This window comes from Oncorhynchus masou, chromosome 4, assembly GCF_036934945.1.
Source record: "Oncorhynchus masou masou isolate Uvic2021 chromosome 4, UVic_Omas_1.1, whole genome shotgun sequence".
Classification (NCBI taxonomy): domain Eukaryota; kingdom Metazoa; phylum Chordata; class Actinopteri; order Salmoniformes; family Salmonidae; genus Oncorhynchus; species Oncorhynchus masou.
The window spans coordinates 4701661-4718209 of record NC_088215.1 but is presented as its reverse complement, the minus strand read 5'-3'; the positions used below and the strand labels follow the sequence as shown (position 1 = coordinate 4718209).

General features: G+C 41.4%; 1 protein-coding gene across 3 annotated transcripts in view; it reads left to right on the top strand.

The window, feature by feature from the left end:
* LOC135521950 (spectrin beta chain, non-erythrocytic 1-like) overlaps nucleotides 1-16549 on the top strand; it is a 110527-nt gene that overhangs the window by 90908 nt on the left and 3070 nt on the right. For all 3 annotated transcript variants that reach the window (XM_064947777.1, XM_064947793.1, XM_064947785.1), the window contains 9 exons: nucleotides 314-688; nucleotides 4075-4319; nucleotides 4517-4655; nucleotides 5719-5803; nucleotides 6202-6398; nucleotides 6928-7028; nucleotides 13176-13230; nucleotides 15424-15638; nucleotides 15813-15986. In XM_064947777.1, coding sequence (XP_064803849.1) covers nucleotides 314-688; nucleotides 4075-4319; nucleotides 4517-4655; nucleotides 5719-5803; nucleotides 6202-6398; nucleotides 6928-7028; nucleotides 13176-13230; nucleotides 15424-15638; nucleotides 15813-15986 — 1586 coding nt within the window. The remainder of the gene's footprint in view (nucleotides 1-313; nucleotides 689-4074; nucleotides 4320-4516; nucleotides 4656-5718; nucleotides 5804-6201; nucleotides 6399-6927; nucleotides 7029-13175; nucleotides 13231-15423; nucleotides 15639-15812; nucleotides 15987-16549) is intronic.

Genomic DNA, 16549 nt, shown 5'->3' with positions numbered 1-16549 from the left:
GGAAAACACAGTCTGTATTCCAGACCATCTGCAAAGCAGCACATTGCACAATGTATGATTGTATTAAAGTACCAATAATTGAATGCTGCATTGCAGTTGGGTATCATATTGATATGGTTGACACTAATCCAGGTGTTGTGTGCTTTGGTGTGTGACTGCTTTGCAAACAGTCTGTAACACGGCCATAGACTGATTTCAGTACTGCCCATTTGATACCACCATTACTTTTTAGTAGGGAAGACAGGGCAGTACAATGTATATTTGTGTTAAAGGTCCTCATTCTCCTCCTCTCCATCCATCTATCCATCCACAGATGCTCCAGGAGCGCTTCCGGGAGTTTTCCCGTGACACAGGCCACATCGGCCAGGAGCGTGTGGATGCCGTCAACCGCTTGTCCGACAAGCTGATTAATGCGGGTCACGCAGATGCCGCCACGGTGGCTGAGTGGAAGGACGGTCTCAACGAGGCCTGGGCTGACCTGCTGGAGCTCATCGACACGCGCACGCAGATCCTGTCCGCCTCTTACGAGCTACACAAGTTCTACCACGACGCCAAGGAGATCCTGGGCCGCATCCTGGACAAACACAAGAAGCTTCCCGAGGAGGTGGGACGTGACCAGAACACGGTGGAGACACTGCAGCGGATGCACACCACCTTCGAGCACGACATCCAGGCCCTGGGAACACAGGTAGATGTAGCTAATATCTCCCTGTAGCTCACTTCACCAGATCACTGCACTGCGGAAAATGAAATCTCATGTTATTATTAGTGGTGGGCACCAATATCGATCATTCAATGTAATATTGATATTGATAACCTACACTATTATGCAAAAGAGGAAACATGACTGTTCTTGCAGACACAAAACCCTCTCACAGGCTCTCAACTTAGCATACAGTGCATTCGGAAAGTATTCAGACTCATTGACTTTTTTCACATTTGTTACGTTTCAGCCTTATTCAAAAATGGATGAAATAGTTTTTTTCCATCATCAATCTACACACAATGCCCCGTAATGACAAAGCAAAAACAGGTTTTTAGAAAATAGAAATATGACATTTATATAAGTATTCAGACCCTTTGCTGAAGCATCTTTGGCAGCGATTACAGCCTCGAGTCTTCTTGGGTATGACGCTGCAGGCTAGGCACACCTGTATTTAGGGGGTTTCTCCAATTCTTCTCTGCAAATCCTCTCAAGCTGTCAGGTTGGACGGGGAGCATTACTGCACAGCTATTTTCAGGTCTCTCCAGAGATGTTTGATCGGGTTCAAGTCCGGGCTCTGGCTGGACCACTCAAAGGACATTCAGAGACTTGTCCCGAAGCCCCTCCTGTGTTGTCTTAGTTGTGTGCTTAGGGTTATTGTCCTGTTGGAAGGTGAACCTTCGCCCAGTCTGAGGTCCTGAAATCTCTGGAACAGGTTGTCATTAAGGATCGCTCTGTACTTTGCTCCATTCAGCGTTCCCTTGATCCTGACTAGTCTCCCAGTCCCTGCCACTGAAAAACATCCCCACAGCATGATGCTGCCACCACCATGCTTCACTGTAGGGATGGTGCCTGGTTTCCTCCAGACGTGACACTTGGCTTTCAGGCAAAAGAGTTCAATCTTATTTTCATCAGATCAGAGAATATTGTTTCTCATGGTCTGGGAGTCTTTAGGTGCCTTTTGGCAAACTCCAAATGGGCTGTCATGTTCCTTTTACTGAGGAGTGACTTCCATCTGGCCACTCTACCCTAAAGGCGTGATTGGTGGAGTGCTGCAGAGATGGTTGTCCTTCTGGAAGCTCTCCCATCTCCATAGAGAAACTCTGGAGCTCTGTCAGAGTGACCATCGAGTTCTTGGTCACCTCCCTGACCAAGGCTCTTCTCCCCCGATTGCTCAGTTTGTCCGGGCGACCAGCTCTAGGAAGAATTTTGGTGGTTATAAACTTCTTCCATTTAAGAATGATGGAGGCCACTGTGTACAATGCTACAGACATTTTTTGGTACCTTTCCCCAGATCTGTGCCTCGACACAATCCTGTCTTGGAGCTCTAAGAAAAATTTGTTTGATCTCGTGGCTTGGTTTTTGCTCTGACATGCACTGTCAACTGTGGGACCCTATAAAGACAGTTGTGTGCCTTTCCAAATCATGTCCCATCAATTGAATTTACCACAGGTGGATTCCAATCAAGTTATAAAAACATTTCAAGGATGATCAATGGAAACAGGGTGCACTTGAGCTCAATTCTGAGTCTCATAGCAAAGGGTCTGAATACTTATGTAAATAAGTGTTTCTGCTTTTTGTTTTTAATACATTTGCAAGCATTTCTAGAAACCTGTTTTTGCTTTGTCATTATCAGGTATTGTGTGTAGATTGATTAGGTAAATGTATTGAATCAATTTTAGAATAAGGCTGTAACGAAATTTGGGAAAAGTCAAGGGGTCTGAATTAGAGGTCTACCGATTAATCGGAATGGCCGATTAATTAGGGCCGATTTCAAGTTTTCATTACAATCGAAAATCTGTATTTTTGGGCTCCGCCGATTTGCAGATTTTTAAAATAAATTACATATATATATATTTTTTATACCTTTTTTAAACTAGGCAAGTCAGTTAGTCAGTGGGTTAACTGCCTCGTTCAGGGGCAGAATGACATATTTTCACCTTGTCAGCTTGGGGGATCCAATCTTGCAACCTTACAGATAACTAGTAACTTGGTCGCAATAATGACCTGCCTCTCTCTTGTTGCACTCCACAAGGAGACTGCCTGTTACGCGAATGCAGTAAGGCCAAGGTAAGTTGCTAGCTAGCATTAAACTTATCTTATAAAAAACAATCAATCATAATCACTAGTTAACTACACATGGTTGATAATATTACTAGATATTATCTAGCGTGTCCTGCGTTGCATATAATCTGACTGAGCATTGGTAGGCAGAAGCAGGCGCGTAAACATTCATTCAAACAGCACTTTTGTGCGTTTTGCCAGCAGCTCTTCGTTGTGTGTCAAGCATTGCGCTGTTTATGACTTCAAGCCTATCAACTCCCGAGATGAGGCTTGTGTAACCGAAGTGAAATGGCTAGCTAGTTAGCGCGCGCTAATAGCGTTTCAAACTTCACTCGCTCTGAGCCTTGGGGTGGTTGTTTCCCTTGCTCTGCATGGGTAAAGTTGTTTCGATGGTGGATGTTGTCGTTGTATACCAGCCCAGGGAGGAGCGAGGAGAGGGATGGAAGCTATACTGTTACACTGGCAATACTGAAGTGCCTATAAGAACATCCAATAGTCAAAGGTTAATGAAATATAAATGGTATAGAGGGAAATAGTTCTATAATTCCTACAATAACTACAACTTAACTTCTTACCTGGGAATATTGAAGACTCATGTTAATAAAAGAAACCACCAGCTTTCATATGTTCTCATGTTCTGAGCAACGAACTGAACGTTAGCTTTCTTACATAGCACATATTGCACTTTTACTTTCTTCTCCAACACATTGTTTTTGCATTATTTAAACCAAATTGAACATGTTTCATTATTTACTTGGATAAATTGATTTTATTGATGTATTATATTAAGTAAAAATAAGTGTTCATTCAGTATTTTTGTAATTGTCATTATTACAAATAAAACATTTTTTAAATCGGACCATTAATCGGGATCGGCTTTTTTGGGCCTCCAAGTATCGGTATCAGCGTTGAAAAATCATAATCGGTCGACCTCTAGTCTGAATACTTTCAGAATGCGCTGTACTTAACTGCCTGCTGATGGGCTTCAGATTGTATTCAAACTGGCCCCCAGATGGCAATCCCAATAGGCAATAAGAAAGCAGTTGTCTGAGCTTCACAACGCCATGGAAATGAACAGAAAATTAAACCATCGCACAATGTTATTCATAAAACCGCTATGATATCGGTATCGGTTATTACATTTTTTTACCAATATCAATATAGATTTTCCATATCGGTGCACATCACTAGTAATTATTAACCTGTTAATTACATATAGCCTGTCATTTCATGTAAATACCAGGCAGCAAAAGGTAGTATAATTGTAGAATAAAATTCATTGAAGCGACTTGTGCTTGGACCTTCAGGTGAGGCAGCTGCAGGAGGATGCCGTCCGCCTCCAGTCAGCCTACGCCGGTGACAAGGCAGACGACATCCAGCGGAGGGAGAGTGAGGTGCTGGAGGCCTGGAATACCCTGCTGGAGTCCTGCGATGTCCGCAGAGGCCACCTCCTGGACACGGGTGACAAATTTCACTTCCTCAGCATGGTGCGCGATCTCATGCTGTGGATGGAGGATGTCATCCGTCTCATCGAAGCTCAGGAGAATCCAAGGTAAATTATTATTGTACTTAGCTAGGTGGGTGTCAGTTCCATTTCAATTCAGTCAATTCAGGAGGTAAACTGAAATTCCTATTCCAATCTTAGGTTTGTATACTGATATCCTGGTGTGTGTGTGTGTGTGTGTGTGTGTACGCCTGTCTGTGTGTGTGTGTGCGCCTGTATGTGCATATTTTTCTTTCTCTGCACAGGGACGTGTCCTCTGTGGAGTTGTTGATGAACAACCACCAGGGTATCAAGGCTGAGATCGATGCCCGTAATGACAGCTTCACCGCCTGCATTGAGTTGGGCAAGTCTCTGCTAGCCAGAAAGCACTATGCATCAGAGGAGGTACGTTCCATTGCCAAACCAATGCTATGCTACTGCAGGGCAGCCCATGAGCCATTTGAGGACCACTGCTCTTTCTCAATTAAATGGTCCATTTGGGTAAATTAATTTGACAGCCCTATGTTACTGGGTCGTTTCACCACTTTGGTGCCTTTTGAGATGTGTTACTTGGTGAAAATAAACTTTTGATTTCACCTCATTTTAACATTCTGTCATAAAGAGAACTTGTTCAACTTAATAAAAAAACATGTTTTTACATCTCAAGAGGTTAAAATGAAAAAAAAAAAACTACAACAGTAAGTGTCTATTAACTGCCAAATAAAGTAACAGTGTTGACCAGAACAGGGTTGACTATTTCGTCTTAAATCAGCCATAAATCCCTTGTGACGGGGGAAATCGAAGCTTGTTATATGGAACAGGGAGGTGCAATTGAATGCAAGTTTCATAAAAAAATATTTAACATGGTTGACATGTTATGGTTGACCCACTCAGATTCCCACCACAAAACACCAGAAAATGCCCCAAAAAGAGTAGATCCATGTCACCTGCTTTTTACAGTATGATTTAGATGTTCAATGTTTCTTTTGATTTGTATTTTTTTAAGGAATAGTTTTGCCATATTAAAACGAGAGTTCAGTTCACATAACAGGGCTGACCTTCAAATGAGGGACAGGTTGTTGTTGTGTTTTACCTTTAAAAGGAATCACTAATCATATTAAATAAATAATTATCTTCAGAAATGGCTTTGCCAATAAAACAAATAACTGGGGATTTACAATGATGGTGAAAACCTGGAGAAATGTTGGGGTGAAGTGGGTTCCTGGAAGACACGGAGGGTGCAATGAGGGACGTCAAAGTTTTTGAATCTTCGCACTTTAGCATGTCTTTATTGATATAAAAATCGTATTTATTAAAGGGCACCATTTCTTAAAATATCAAAGGCACTCATTTTTTGGAATGACCATACTGCATCGTAGCTTCTTCAGGTTTTAGTGTATTGCATTGTTTGTATGTGGTGATACCCAATGTTAAAATATAATAATGTGCTGCTTTGTCCTCTGTTTAGATCAAATATAAATTACTACAGCTGATGGACAAGAGGAAAGACATGATTGACAAGTGGGAGGACCGACGGGAGTGGTTAAGACTGAGTAAGGATTATTGTTCATACTTTCCCACATGCTATTGGATGGAATCTTGTCACTAGTTGGGCATATCCCGCCCTATTGGGCATCATTGCATGGAATCTATGTATAAAATACCGGGGAATTTAATGCGGGGAAACTTAAATCAGTTTTACCTCATTTCTATCAGCATGTTAAAAGTGCAACCAGAGGGTAAAAAATTCTAGACCACCTTTACTCCACACACATTTACAAAGCTCTCCCTTGCCCTCCATTTGACAAATCTGACCATAATGCTGTCCTCCTGATTCCTGCTTACAAGCAAAAATTAAAGCAGAAAGCACCAGTGGCTAGGTCTATAAAAAAGTCAGATGAAGCAGATGTTTTCCCTGTTGACTTTCTTCTCTTTGCTCTGCATGGTCTAGTTTTGGAAGTTCACCAGTTTGGGAGGGATGCAGGGGTGGCAGAGGCGTGGCTGCTGGGACAGGAACCATACCTGTTTGGCCTGGAGTTGGGGCAGAGCGTGGACGAAGTGGAGAAACTGATCAAGAGGCACGAGGCTTTTGAGAAGTCGGCCGCTACTTGGGAGGAGCGCTTCTCAGCACTGGAGAGGTTGACTACGGTGTGTTTTGACAGTTTGCAATTTTTCTGTGACGTGTCATGAATGTTTATGATAAAATGATTCTTAGACATTAGCCTTACTCATTGACAGTTACTTTTTCAGTTCTATTCCAGTGGGTATTTGTAATGTTCATAAAACATTGTTTAGTGAACAGCTATCTTGTGCTAGTCAATTATTTAAGTTCACATACTAACATTGACACCTAGTGTTAACTGCATGTCATTACAGTATTTACCCAATATTTCATGAAAAATTTGATAGTAATAATATAATATAAGTTCAAAGAATTCAACATAATTGGTAATAATTGATACAATGTTTTGCATGTTCCAATGAATTCCAAAGAAACTACAATGTGATCATTAGGTAATTAAATTAGCTACCATTTTTCACGTCTTTAAGTCCCAGGTAAATAGCCAACTTCAAAATTGAAGTGTGACCCATCACTCTTTGAAGGTGGCATTTCCAAATTTACTCAGATAAAGGTGGTAAAATGAGACTGAGGTTCCGTTGTGTCTTGTTCTTCCAGTTGGAGTTATTGGAAGTGAGAAGACAGCAAGAGGAAGAAGAGAGAATGCGAAAACCCCCTTCACCGGAGCCTTTACCGGCGCAGGACTCACCACGGCAGAGGTAAGTGTAGCGGTTAGGGCTGTTGCTTATCTTGTTTATTGTTTATCTTTACAACAGGAGTATTGATTAACAGGCTGGCATGAAAATGAACAAAGGGAAAAGTGTCCTCCGTTCGTTATTTAAGTGCATAGATGACTTGTATTTTTTTCCCGCTGCCCCTGTTTTGAGACAGGTGCATGATAATGGTAATTTCTATATTTAATAAAAATCACACACATATTATTTAGGACAGTTGAAGTCGGAAGTTTACATACACATTAGCCAAATATATTTAAACTCAGTTTTTCACAATTCCTGACATTTTAATCCTAGTAGAAATTCCCTGTCTTAGGTCAGATAGGATCACCACTTTATTTTAAGAATGTGAAATGTCAGAATAATAGAAGAGAGAATTCAGCTTTTAGTTATTTCATCACATTCCCAGTGGGTCAGAAGTTAACCTACACTCAATTAGCATTTGGTAGCATTGCCTTTAAATTGTTTAATTTGGGTCAAACGCTTTGGGTAGCCTTCCACAAGCTTCCCACAATAAGTTGGGTGAATTTTGTCCCATTCCCCCTGACAGAGCTGGTGTTACTGAGGTTTGTAGGCCTCCTTGCTCTCACACGCTTTTTCAGTTCTGCCCACAACTTCTCAAAAGGATTGAGGTCAGGGCTTTGTGATGGCCACTCCAATACCTTGATTTTGTTGTCCTTAACACTTTTTCAGGCTAGGGTCTATTTTTCTCCACTTCCTGTCTGACTGACGTGCACAAAGTAAACTGCCTGTTACTCAGGCCCAGAAGCCAGGATATGCATATAATTGGTACCAGTAGATATAAAACACTTTGAATTTTGTAGAAATGTTATAATAATGTATGAGACTATAACACAATAAATATGGGAGGAGAAAATCCAAAGAAAAACCAGGATATTATAATAATTTTTTTAGCGAGCTCATGCTCTTACAATGGAAAGTATATGGGCATATCCAAATTCAGCTCCCAGATTGCAATTACTATGGCTTCCACTAGATGTCAACTGTCTTTGTTCAAGGTTTCAGGTTTGTTTCTTCCCAAACAAGGAAGAAGTACGAGTTTTAGTACTGGGACTCAGAGTTGGAAATCAGTCTGTGCGTGCACGACGAAGAGGACGCGCATCTGCTAATATCTTTTTCCTATTGAACAGCTGGTACCATTTGGATTGCAAATCAGAGGAAGATTTAATATGTAATCGCTATTTGTGATTTTATGAAGCCTGTGCCGGTGGAACAAGATGTTGATGTGGGGCGCCATCCTCAATCACATGGCATGCTTTCGCTGTAAAGCCTATTGTAAATCTGACAGTACAGTTAGATTACAAGAACTTGTATGACACTGGTATGTACCTAAATATCCATAATTCTTATGATTATTTAATTGAATTGCGCGCCCTCCAATTTCACCGGAAGTTGTCGACAGGTGTCCCGCTAGCGGGACAGCCCTATTTTGCCACAACTTTGGAAGTATGCTTGGGGTCATTGTCCATTTGGAAGACGCATTTGAGACCAAGCTTTAATTTCCAAACTGATTGTTGCTTCAATATATCCACATCATTTTCCTCCGTCATGATGCCATCTATTTTGTGAAGTGCACCAGTACCTCCTGCAGCAAAGCACCCCCACAACATGATGCTGCCACCCCCGTGCTTCACAGTTAAGATGGTGTTCTTCGGGTTTGCAAGCCTCCCTCTTTTCCCCTCAAACATAACGATGGTCATTATGATCAAACAGTTCTATTTTTGTTTCATAGACCAGAGGACATTTCTTCAAAAAGTACAATCTTTGTCCCCATGTGCAGTTGCAAACTGTACTCTGGCTTTTTTTATGGTGGTTTTGGATATGTTGATATAGGACTTGTTTTACTGTGGATATAAATACTTTTGTACCTGTTTCCTCCAGCATCTTCACAAGGTCCTTTGCTGTTGAGTTGTACATTTCGCACCCAAGTACGTTCATCTCTAGGAGCCAGAACGCGTCTCCTCCTGAGCGGTATGACGGCTGCGTGGTCCCATGGTGTTTATACTTGCATACTATTGTTTGTACAGATGAACATGGTACCTTCAGGCATTTGGAAATTGCTTCCAAGGATGAACCAGACTTGTGGAGGTCTACAATTTATTTGTCTGAGGTCTTGGCTGATTTCTTTTGATTTTTCACGTGATGTAAAGCAAAGAGGCACTGAGTTTGAAGGTAGGCCTGGAAATACATCCACAGGTACACCTCCAATTTGTTATATTTTTATTTCACCTTTATTTAACCAGGTAGGCTAGTTGAGAAAAAGTTCTCATTTACAACTGCGACATGGCCAAGATAAAGCAAAGCAGTTCGACATATACAACAACACAGAGTTACACATGGAATAAACAAACATACAGTCAATAATACAGTAGGGAAAAAAATAAGTGTATATATACAGTGTGTGCAAGGGAGGTAAGGCAATAAAATAGGCCATAGTGGCGAGGTAATTACAATATAGCAATTAAAACACTGGCGTGGTAGATGTGCAGAAGATGAATGTGCAAGTAGAGATACTGGGGTGCAAAGGAGCTAAATAAATAAATACAGTATGGGGATCAGGTAGTTGGATGGGCTATTTACAGATGGGCTATGTACAGGTGAAATGATCTGTGAGCTGCTCTGACAGCTGGTGCTTGAAGTTAGTGAGGGAGATATGAGTCTCCAGCTTCAGCGATTTTTGCAGTTCGTTCCAGTCATTGGCAGCACAACTGGAAGGAAAGGCGGCCAAAGGAGGAATTGGCTTTGGGGGTGACCAGTGAAATATACCTGCTGGAGCATGTGCTGCTATGGTGACCAGTGAATTGAGATAAGGCGTAGCTTTACCTAGCAAAGACTTGTAGATGACCTGGAGCCAGTGGGTTTGGCGACGAGTATGAAGCGAGGGCCAGCCAACGAGAGCATACAGGTCGCAGTGGTGGGTAGCATATGGGGCTTTGGTGACAAAACGGATGGCACTGTGATAGACTGCATCCAATTTGTTGAGTAGAGTGTTGGAGGCTATTTTGAAAATGACATCGTCGAAGTCGAGGATCGGTAGGATAGTCAGAGGAAGATTTAATATGCAGTTTACTTTGTGCACGTCAGTCAGACAGGAAGTGGAGAAAAATAGACCCTAGCCTGAAAAAGTATGTTTGGCAGCATGAGTGAAGGATGCTTTGTTGCTAAATAGGAAGCCGATTCTAGATTTAATTTTGGATTGGAGATGCTTAATGTGGCTCTGGAAAGAGAGTTTACAGTCTAATCAGACCCCTAGGTATTTGTTGTTGTCCACATATTCTAGGTCAGAACCGTCCAGAGTAGTGATGCTGGATGGGCGGGCAGGTGCTGGCAGCGATCAGTTGAAGAGCATGCATTTAGTTTTACTAGCATTTAAGAGCAGTTGGAGGCCACGGATGGAGAGTTGTATGGCATTGAAGCTCGTCTGGAGGTTAGTCAGCACAGTGTCCAAAGAAGGGACAGAGGTATACAGAATGGTATCAGCTGCGTAGAGGTGGATCAGAGAATCACCAGCAGCAAGAGCGACATCATTGATGTATACAGAGAAGAGAGTCGGCCCAAGATTTGAATTGACAATTGACTCAAATGATGTCAATTAGCCTAACGGAAGCTTCTAAAGCCATGACATAATTTTCTGGAATTTTCCGAGTTGTTTAAAGGCACAGTCAACTTAGTGTATGTAAACTTCTGATCCCGTGGAATTGTGATACAGTGAATTATAAGTGAAATAATCTGTAAACAATTGTTGCAACAATGACTTGTGTCCTGCGCAAAGTAGATGTCCTAACCGACTTTCCAAAACTATACTTAACACAAAATTTGTGGAGTGATTGAAAAACAAGTTTAAATGACTCCAACCTAAGTGTATGTAAACTTCTGACTTCAACTGTATATGTAAAGATATGATTCAATTAAGAATAGTCTGATGGGTGACAATATTAGCCTGTCACTTGTGAATGATATATTATCACTTGTGAATCATGCCCAGCATAAGAAACTGCATTTTTTTTTCTAATCGTAGTCACACACCTTATGTAGCCTAGCCCATATGCCTATATGTTTTGATAAGGTTAGTATCACAATTAAAGTGGCCAAATAACTTCTTAAAATGAAACACGTTAATCCGCTTTACAAGGCGTTAAGCCTAACTGGCATGCATAAACACCGCGTGAGTTTCAAGTTTGGGGTAGATAATTTCACCATAAAAATGCACCTTTTTAATAATGTATTTTTTATAATGGTGTTTTCCCGCTAATGGAACATTCGCGCTTATAGCCTACTGCCATGTGTACATTGCTGTGCTTATAATGTGAAGAAATAGCCTAATAGTTTATTAACATTTTAAGCTAAATGTTCTGATCTGTTGAGTCAGCCAAATTGCGTAAAACAATGTTTTGATGCTAGTGGTTGTATTAATTTGCAATCTATTGCATCCCACAACTGTCCCAGACTATATTTGGAATATTTATTTCTCGCACAGAATAGAATATGTCGACTTTTGTACTATGCGGAGAGTAGATTGACAAAGGCTAGTGCTTTTGCTGCTCGTTAGGCCTACTCATCTTGTTGGCTAATGAAAAGTAAATGTGGACAGTTCTTCCAATATCTTCAATTATGCACCTCAGAATTGGATCAGGATGCGTCCCCGATGTGTCTGTCTTCACTTGTAGCCTGTGAGAAAGACCTGATCATGTGATGGAGAGCCATGTGAGTGATAGGTGTTTAGGAGCGTGCAGCACTCCGGGAGATGGGCACAACGCGGCACTCAGGGAGATGGGCGGCACTCAGGGAGATGGGCACAACGCAGCACGCAGGGAGAAGGGCACAATGCAGCACTCAGGGAGAAGGGCACAACACAGCACTCCGGCCACTGGCCACAAAAGGCATGGATTTTTTTAGAGTGTATTACGGCCACAAATGGGATGCCACAGTGATTTCGAGGCATTATCAAGTGCTTGTCAAATTGTGAATGAAAGACTAATGAAGTGTTTACAGCCTGTGCAAAAAAAAACAAAGCAGAGCTCATGCTACTGTTTTCAAATCATCATTGGAGTCGCATCATGCAGCCTTACAATGTATTAAACATCAAAACATATAGCCCAACGTTTCTAGAACAACTAAAGTTACATTAATAACTCTAAATGAAGCATATAGGAGTACCTATTTCTTTGCTAATCACTCAATACAGAATAGCCAAATGTGCGCACTCCCTCAAATCGTTTTGGAAATAATTCAATTTTATTCAGCTTTGTTCAATTGTGGTCTTCATACTATAACATAATATACAATGATGTCACAGAATTCTCAACCAATCTTGTCTGTTAAATGAACTAGTGTAGCCCACAGCCATTTGGCATAGCCAGATCAGGACCTAACATAAGGACATATCAGAGTATGTTATTCTGTTCTTCTGAAATAGACTACATTTTCTTCGTATCAAGCTTCTTTAGACCTGTCTACAATAAATAATGGATTTATTGTGAAGGTGTAGGCTATATTACATGGATTTATTATACTTTTTAAAATGTAGATGTTCTGAAGGTCTGCATTGTTAGCTTGTAGGCTATGTGTGAAACCCAGGAGATGAATGGTAAATTACCATGAGACCAGTTATTTCCTTGACAATCACTGGCTGACGAAATGTTGTAACTGCCACCGCCCTAGTAGCGGTGTTGGTAAAGAAAAAGACAAGGGTGTGTTTCCCAAAGCCATCATAGCTAATGTAGTATGTTACTTATCTCAAAGACCCAGACTCATTCCACTCCCAGACTCATTCCAATCGTAGAATAACAAAGTGCTTCCTTTTACGTATTTCAGTGTTTCCCAAACTCTGTCATGGGGACCCCAGGGGGTTAACGTTTAGGTTTTTGCACTAGCACCACACAGTTGATTGAAATAATAAACTCGTCATTAAGATTAGATTATTTGAATAATCTTTGTAGTGCTAGGGCAAAGAACCAACATGTGCACTCATCAAACAATTGTGACTCCTTCAAGTAAATTAAGTTAGCGATGAAAATCACCACAGGCAAGTTGTTCGGTAGCTCATGGACACTTACTCATCTTCATTGACTCGCTTCCTGATTATCCCTTTCTACTTTATATTCTCCACAGTGGAGTAGAGAACGGACTGCAGAACGGACTGCCCTCAGACCAGGATTCTCCACAGGTAAGTCACTGCTCCAAAGTTTACCACCAAAAATATGCCAGCTTTTAGGGTCAATAGACTGACTAGGGCCTTACTTCTCAGAGCATTACATTGTTAAATCTCACCAAAGGTGCATTGTTTGCATCTGAGGTGTTTCCCAGAAAACATAATTGCATTAAAGCTGAAGAATGAATATTAATATATTGAAATATTTTATGTATGAAATATAAATTTAAATTATTTTGGTCTGAAGGCCCATCCATGCCTCTTCAAATTATAATAATAATTAATGTTGGTGCATGACCTCACTGGTGTCAAGGCCACCTCTTATGTAGGTTAAGCTGCATTTTGTCCTGCGCTACCCTGTCATTCCAGTACTTCTTCAATCACAACGACAAACTAAGACCAAAGTATATGTAGAACAATGAAGCAGCAATTCCTGCTTGTGCATGCCTGTCACATATTTCTAATGCCTTCTAATTTCTAAATAATGTGGAAATTTAGCAAGTTGAGTTGACTAAACTGCTTGGAGTAACCTTGGATTGTAAAACTGTCATTGTCAAAACATATTGATACAACAGTAGCTAAGATGGGGAGAAGTCTGTCCATAGTAAAGCGCTGCTGTTCAACCTTCTTAACAGCACTATCAACAAGGCAGATCCTACTGGCCCTAGTTTTGTCGCACCTGGACTACTGTTCAGTTGTGTGGTCAGGTGCCACAAACCGGGACTTAGCAATTAGCTCAAAACAGGGCAGCAGAGATTGCTTGTCAATCTCTCCTGGCTCAAAGTGGAGGAGGGATTGACTTCATCATTACTTGTATTTATAAGAGGTATTGACATGTTGAATGCACCGAGCTGTCTGTTTTGAACTACTGGCGCACAGCTCGGACACCCATGCATACCCCACAAGGCATGCCACAAGAGGTCTCTTCAGTCCCCAAGTCCAGAACAGACTATTCGAGGTGCACAGTACTAAATAGAGCCATGACTACATGGAACTCTATTCCACATCAAGTAACTGATGCAAGCAGTAAAATTTTATTTAAGAAACATGATAATACACCTTATGGAACTGCGGGGACTGTGAAGCAACACAAACATGTACAGAGACACATGCATACACATGATAACATACACACTATACACACACACGTACACATCAATTTTGTATTGTAGATATGTGGTCGTGGTGGAGTAGGGGCCTGAGGGCAGACAGTGTGTTGTGAAATCTGTGAATGTATTGTAATGTTTTTAAAATTGTACAACTGCCTTCATTTTGCTGGACCCCAGGAAGAGATAATGGGGATCCATAATAAATACAAATACAGATCATTGGTATGGTGATACAGTGCAGACCAGGGTTAAAATACTATTTAGGGTAATTTAATTACTTTTAAAGACATTCCAAAGTAAATATGTATAATTTTAAATTGTATTTTTAAGACAAGTAGTTGATTGGAATGTATTAGGAAATACACTTGGTATGTATTTGTAAGTCGCTCTGGATAAGAGCGTCTGCTAAATGACTTAAATGTAAATGTAAAATGTATGTATTTTAAAACTCAAATATACTTCCATGCATGTAACCCAGGAATTTTATTACATTTCAGGAGAAGACCCAGATGCAGACAGTGTCAAAGTAACAAATGTTTATTACTAGTACATGGGGCAAGCAAAACGACAGGTCAAGGGCAGGCAGAGGTCAGTAATCCAGATCAGAGTCCATAAAGTACAGAACGGCAGGCAGTCTCGAGGTCGGGGCAGGCAGAGGTCAATAATCCAGGGTGGTGTGACAAGGTACAGAATGGCAGTCAGGGTCAGGGCAGGCAGAATGGTCAAAACCGGGGAAACTAGCAAACATGAACTAGAAAAAGACACGAGCAAGAGGAAAAACACTGGTAGGCTTGACAAACAAAACAAACTGGCAACATACAAACACAGGTATAAGTACACTGGGGAAGATGGGCGACACCTGGAGGGGGGGTGGAGACAAGAACAGAGACATGTGAAACAGACCAAGGTGTAACAGTACCCCCCACCCCCTCCAGGGGCGCTACCTGGCGTCCTACCTGGGCGCATACCTGGTTGACTCAATCACAACATTCTTTGTCCAAATACAATTCAGAAACCAAAAGAGCTATTAGCGTTGCATACTCTAGTTTTAAGGCATGATTGGGGAAATGATTGGGCTCTCTCTCGCTCACACACACAGAATGGCTTGGATAGAGTTGAGATCATGAATGGAGTGGCGGAGCAGAACTCAAAGGACCCGAGCCCCATTCCCTCACCCACAGCCAACCGGCGGGGCAAGGGCAGCCTGTCCTCCACGTTGCTGACCCAGAACCACGATTCGCCTGTGGCTCAGGTGGAGGGCTTCCTGCATCGCAAGCATGAATGGGAGGGACACAACAAGAAGGCCTCAAGCAGGTATGGTGAACTGGATCAAAAGAGAATCCAAATAGCATTGTTTGGAAGAAGTAATTTAATTGTACAGTTTATTTTTATGTAAATAGATTATTTTAATGAAGGTAACTTGTGTTGTACAATACATCTCGGGCTCACAACGACTTTTTTCCCAGGCTCACAAGGTCTCTTTTTCAGATCATGGCATAACGTGTACTGCGTTATCAACAATCAGGAAATGGGCTTCTACAAAGACAACAAGGGTGCTGGTCAAGGCATCCCCTACCATAATGCGATTCCGATCAGTCTAATTGGGGCTGTGTGTGATGTGGCCATGAACTACAAAAAAAAGAAGCATGTCTTCAAACTCAGGTAAACAATTTGAGTGGTGTTCATGTTTCTTCTCGTGGAATCACCCCAGAAGTGGATCCTCTCAGTTGTACTTCTTTACGCTATCTGCTTCAGTCTAAATCGGATTTCTTAATGTTCTAATTCATTTTGTTAGAACCAGTTCAGTTTAATGACTGGCATTTCAGAATGTTTTTCTTGCAAATGTTGCTATCCGAATCTCTTTTGAATCTGAAATACACTGCTCAGAAAAATAAAGGGAACACTTAAACACCACAATGTAACTCCAGGTCAATCACACTTCTGTGAAATCAAACTGTCCACTTAGGAAGCAACACTGATTGACAATAAATTTCACATGCTGTTGTGCAAATGGAATAGACAACAGGTGGAAATTATAGGCAATTGGCAAGACACCCCCAATAAAGGAGTGGTTCTGCAGGTGGTGACCACAGACCACTTCTCAGTTCCTATGCTTCTTGGCTGATGTTTTGGTCACTTTTGAATGCTGGCGGTGCTTTCACTCTAGTGGTAGCATGAGACGGAGTCTACAACCCACACAAGTAGCTCAGGTAGTGCAGCTCATC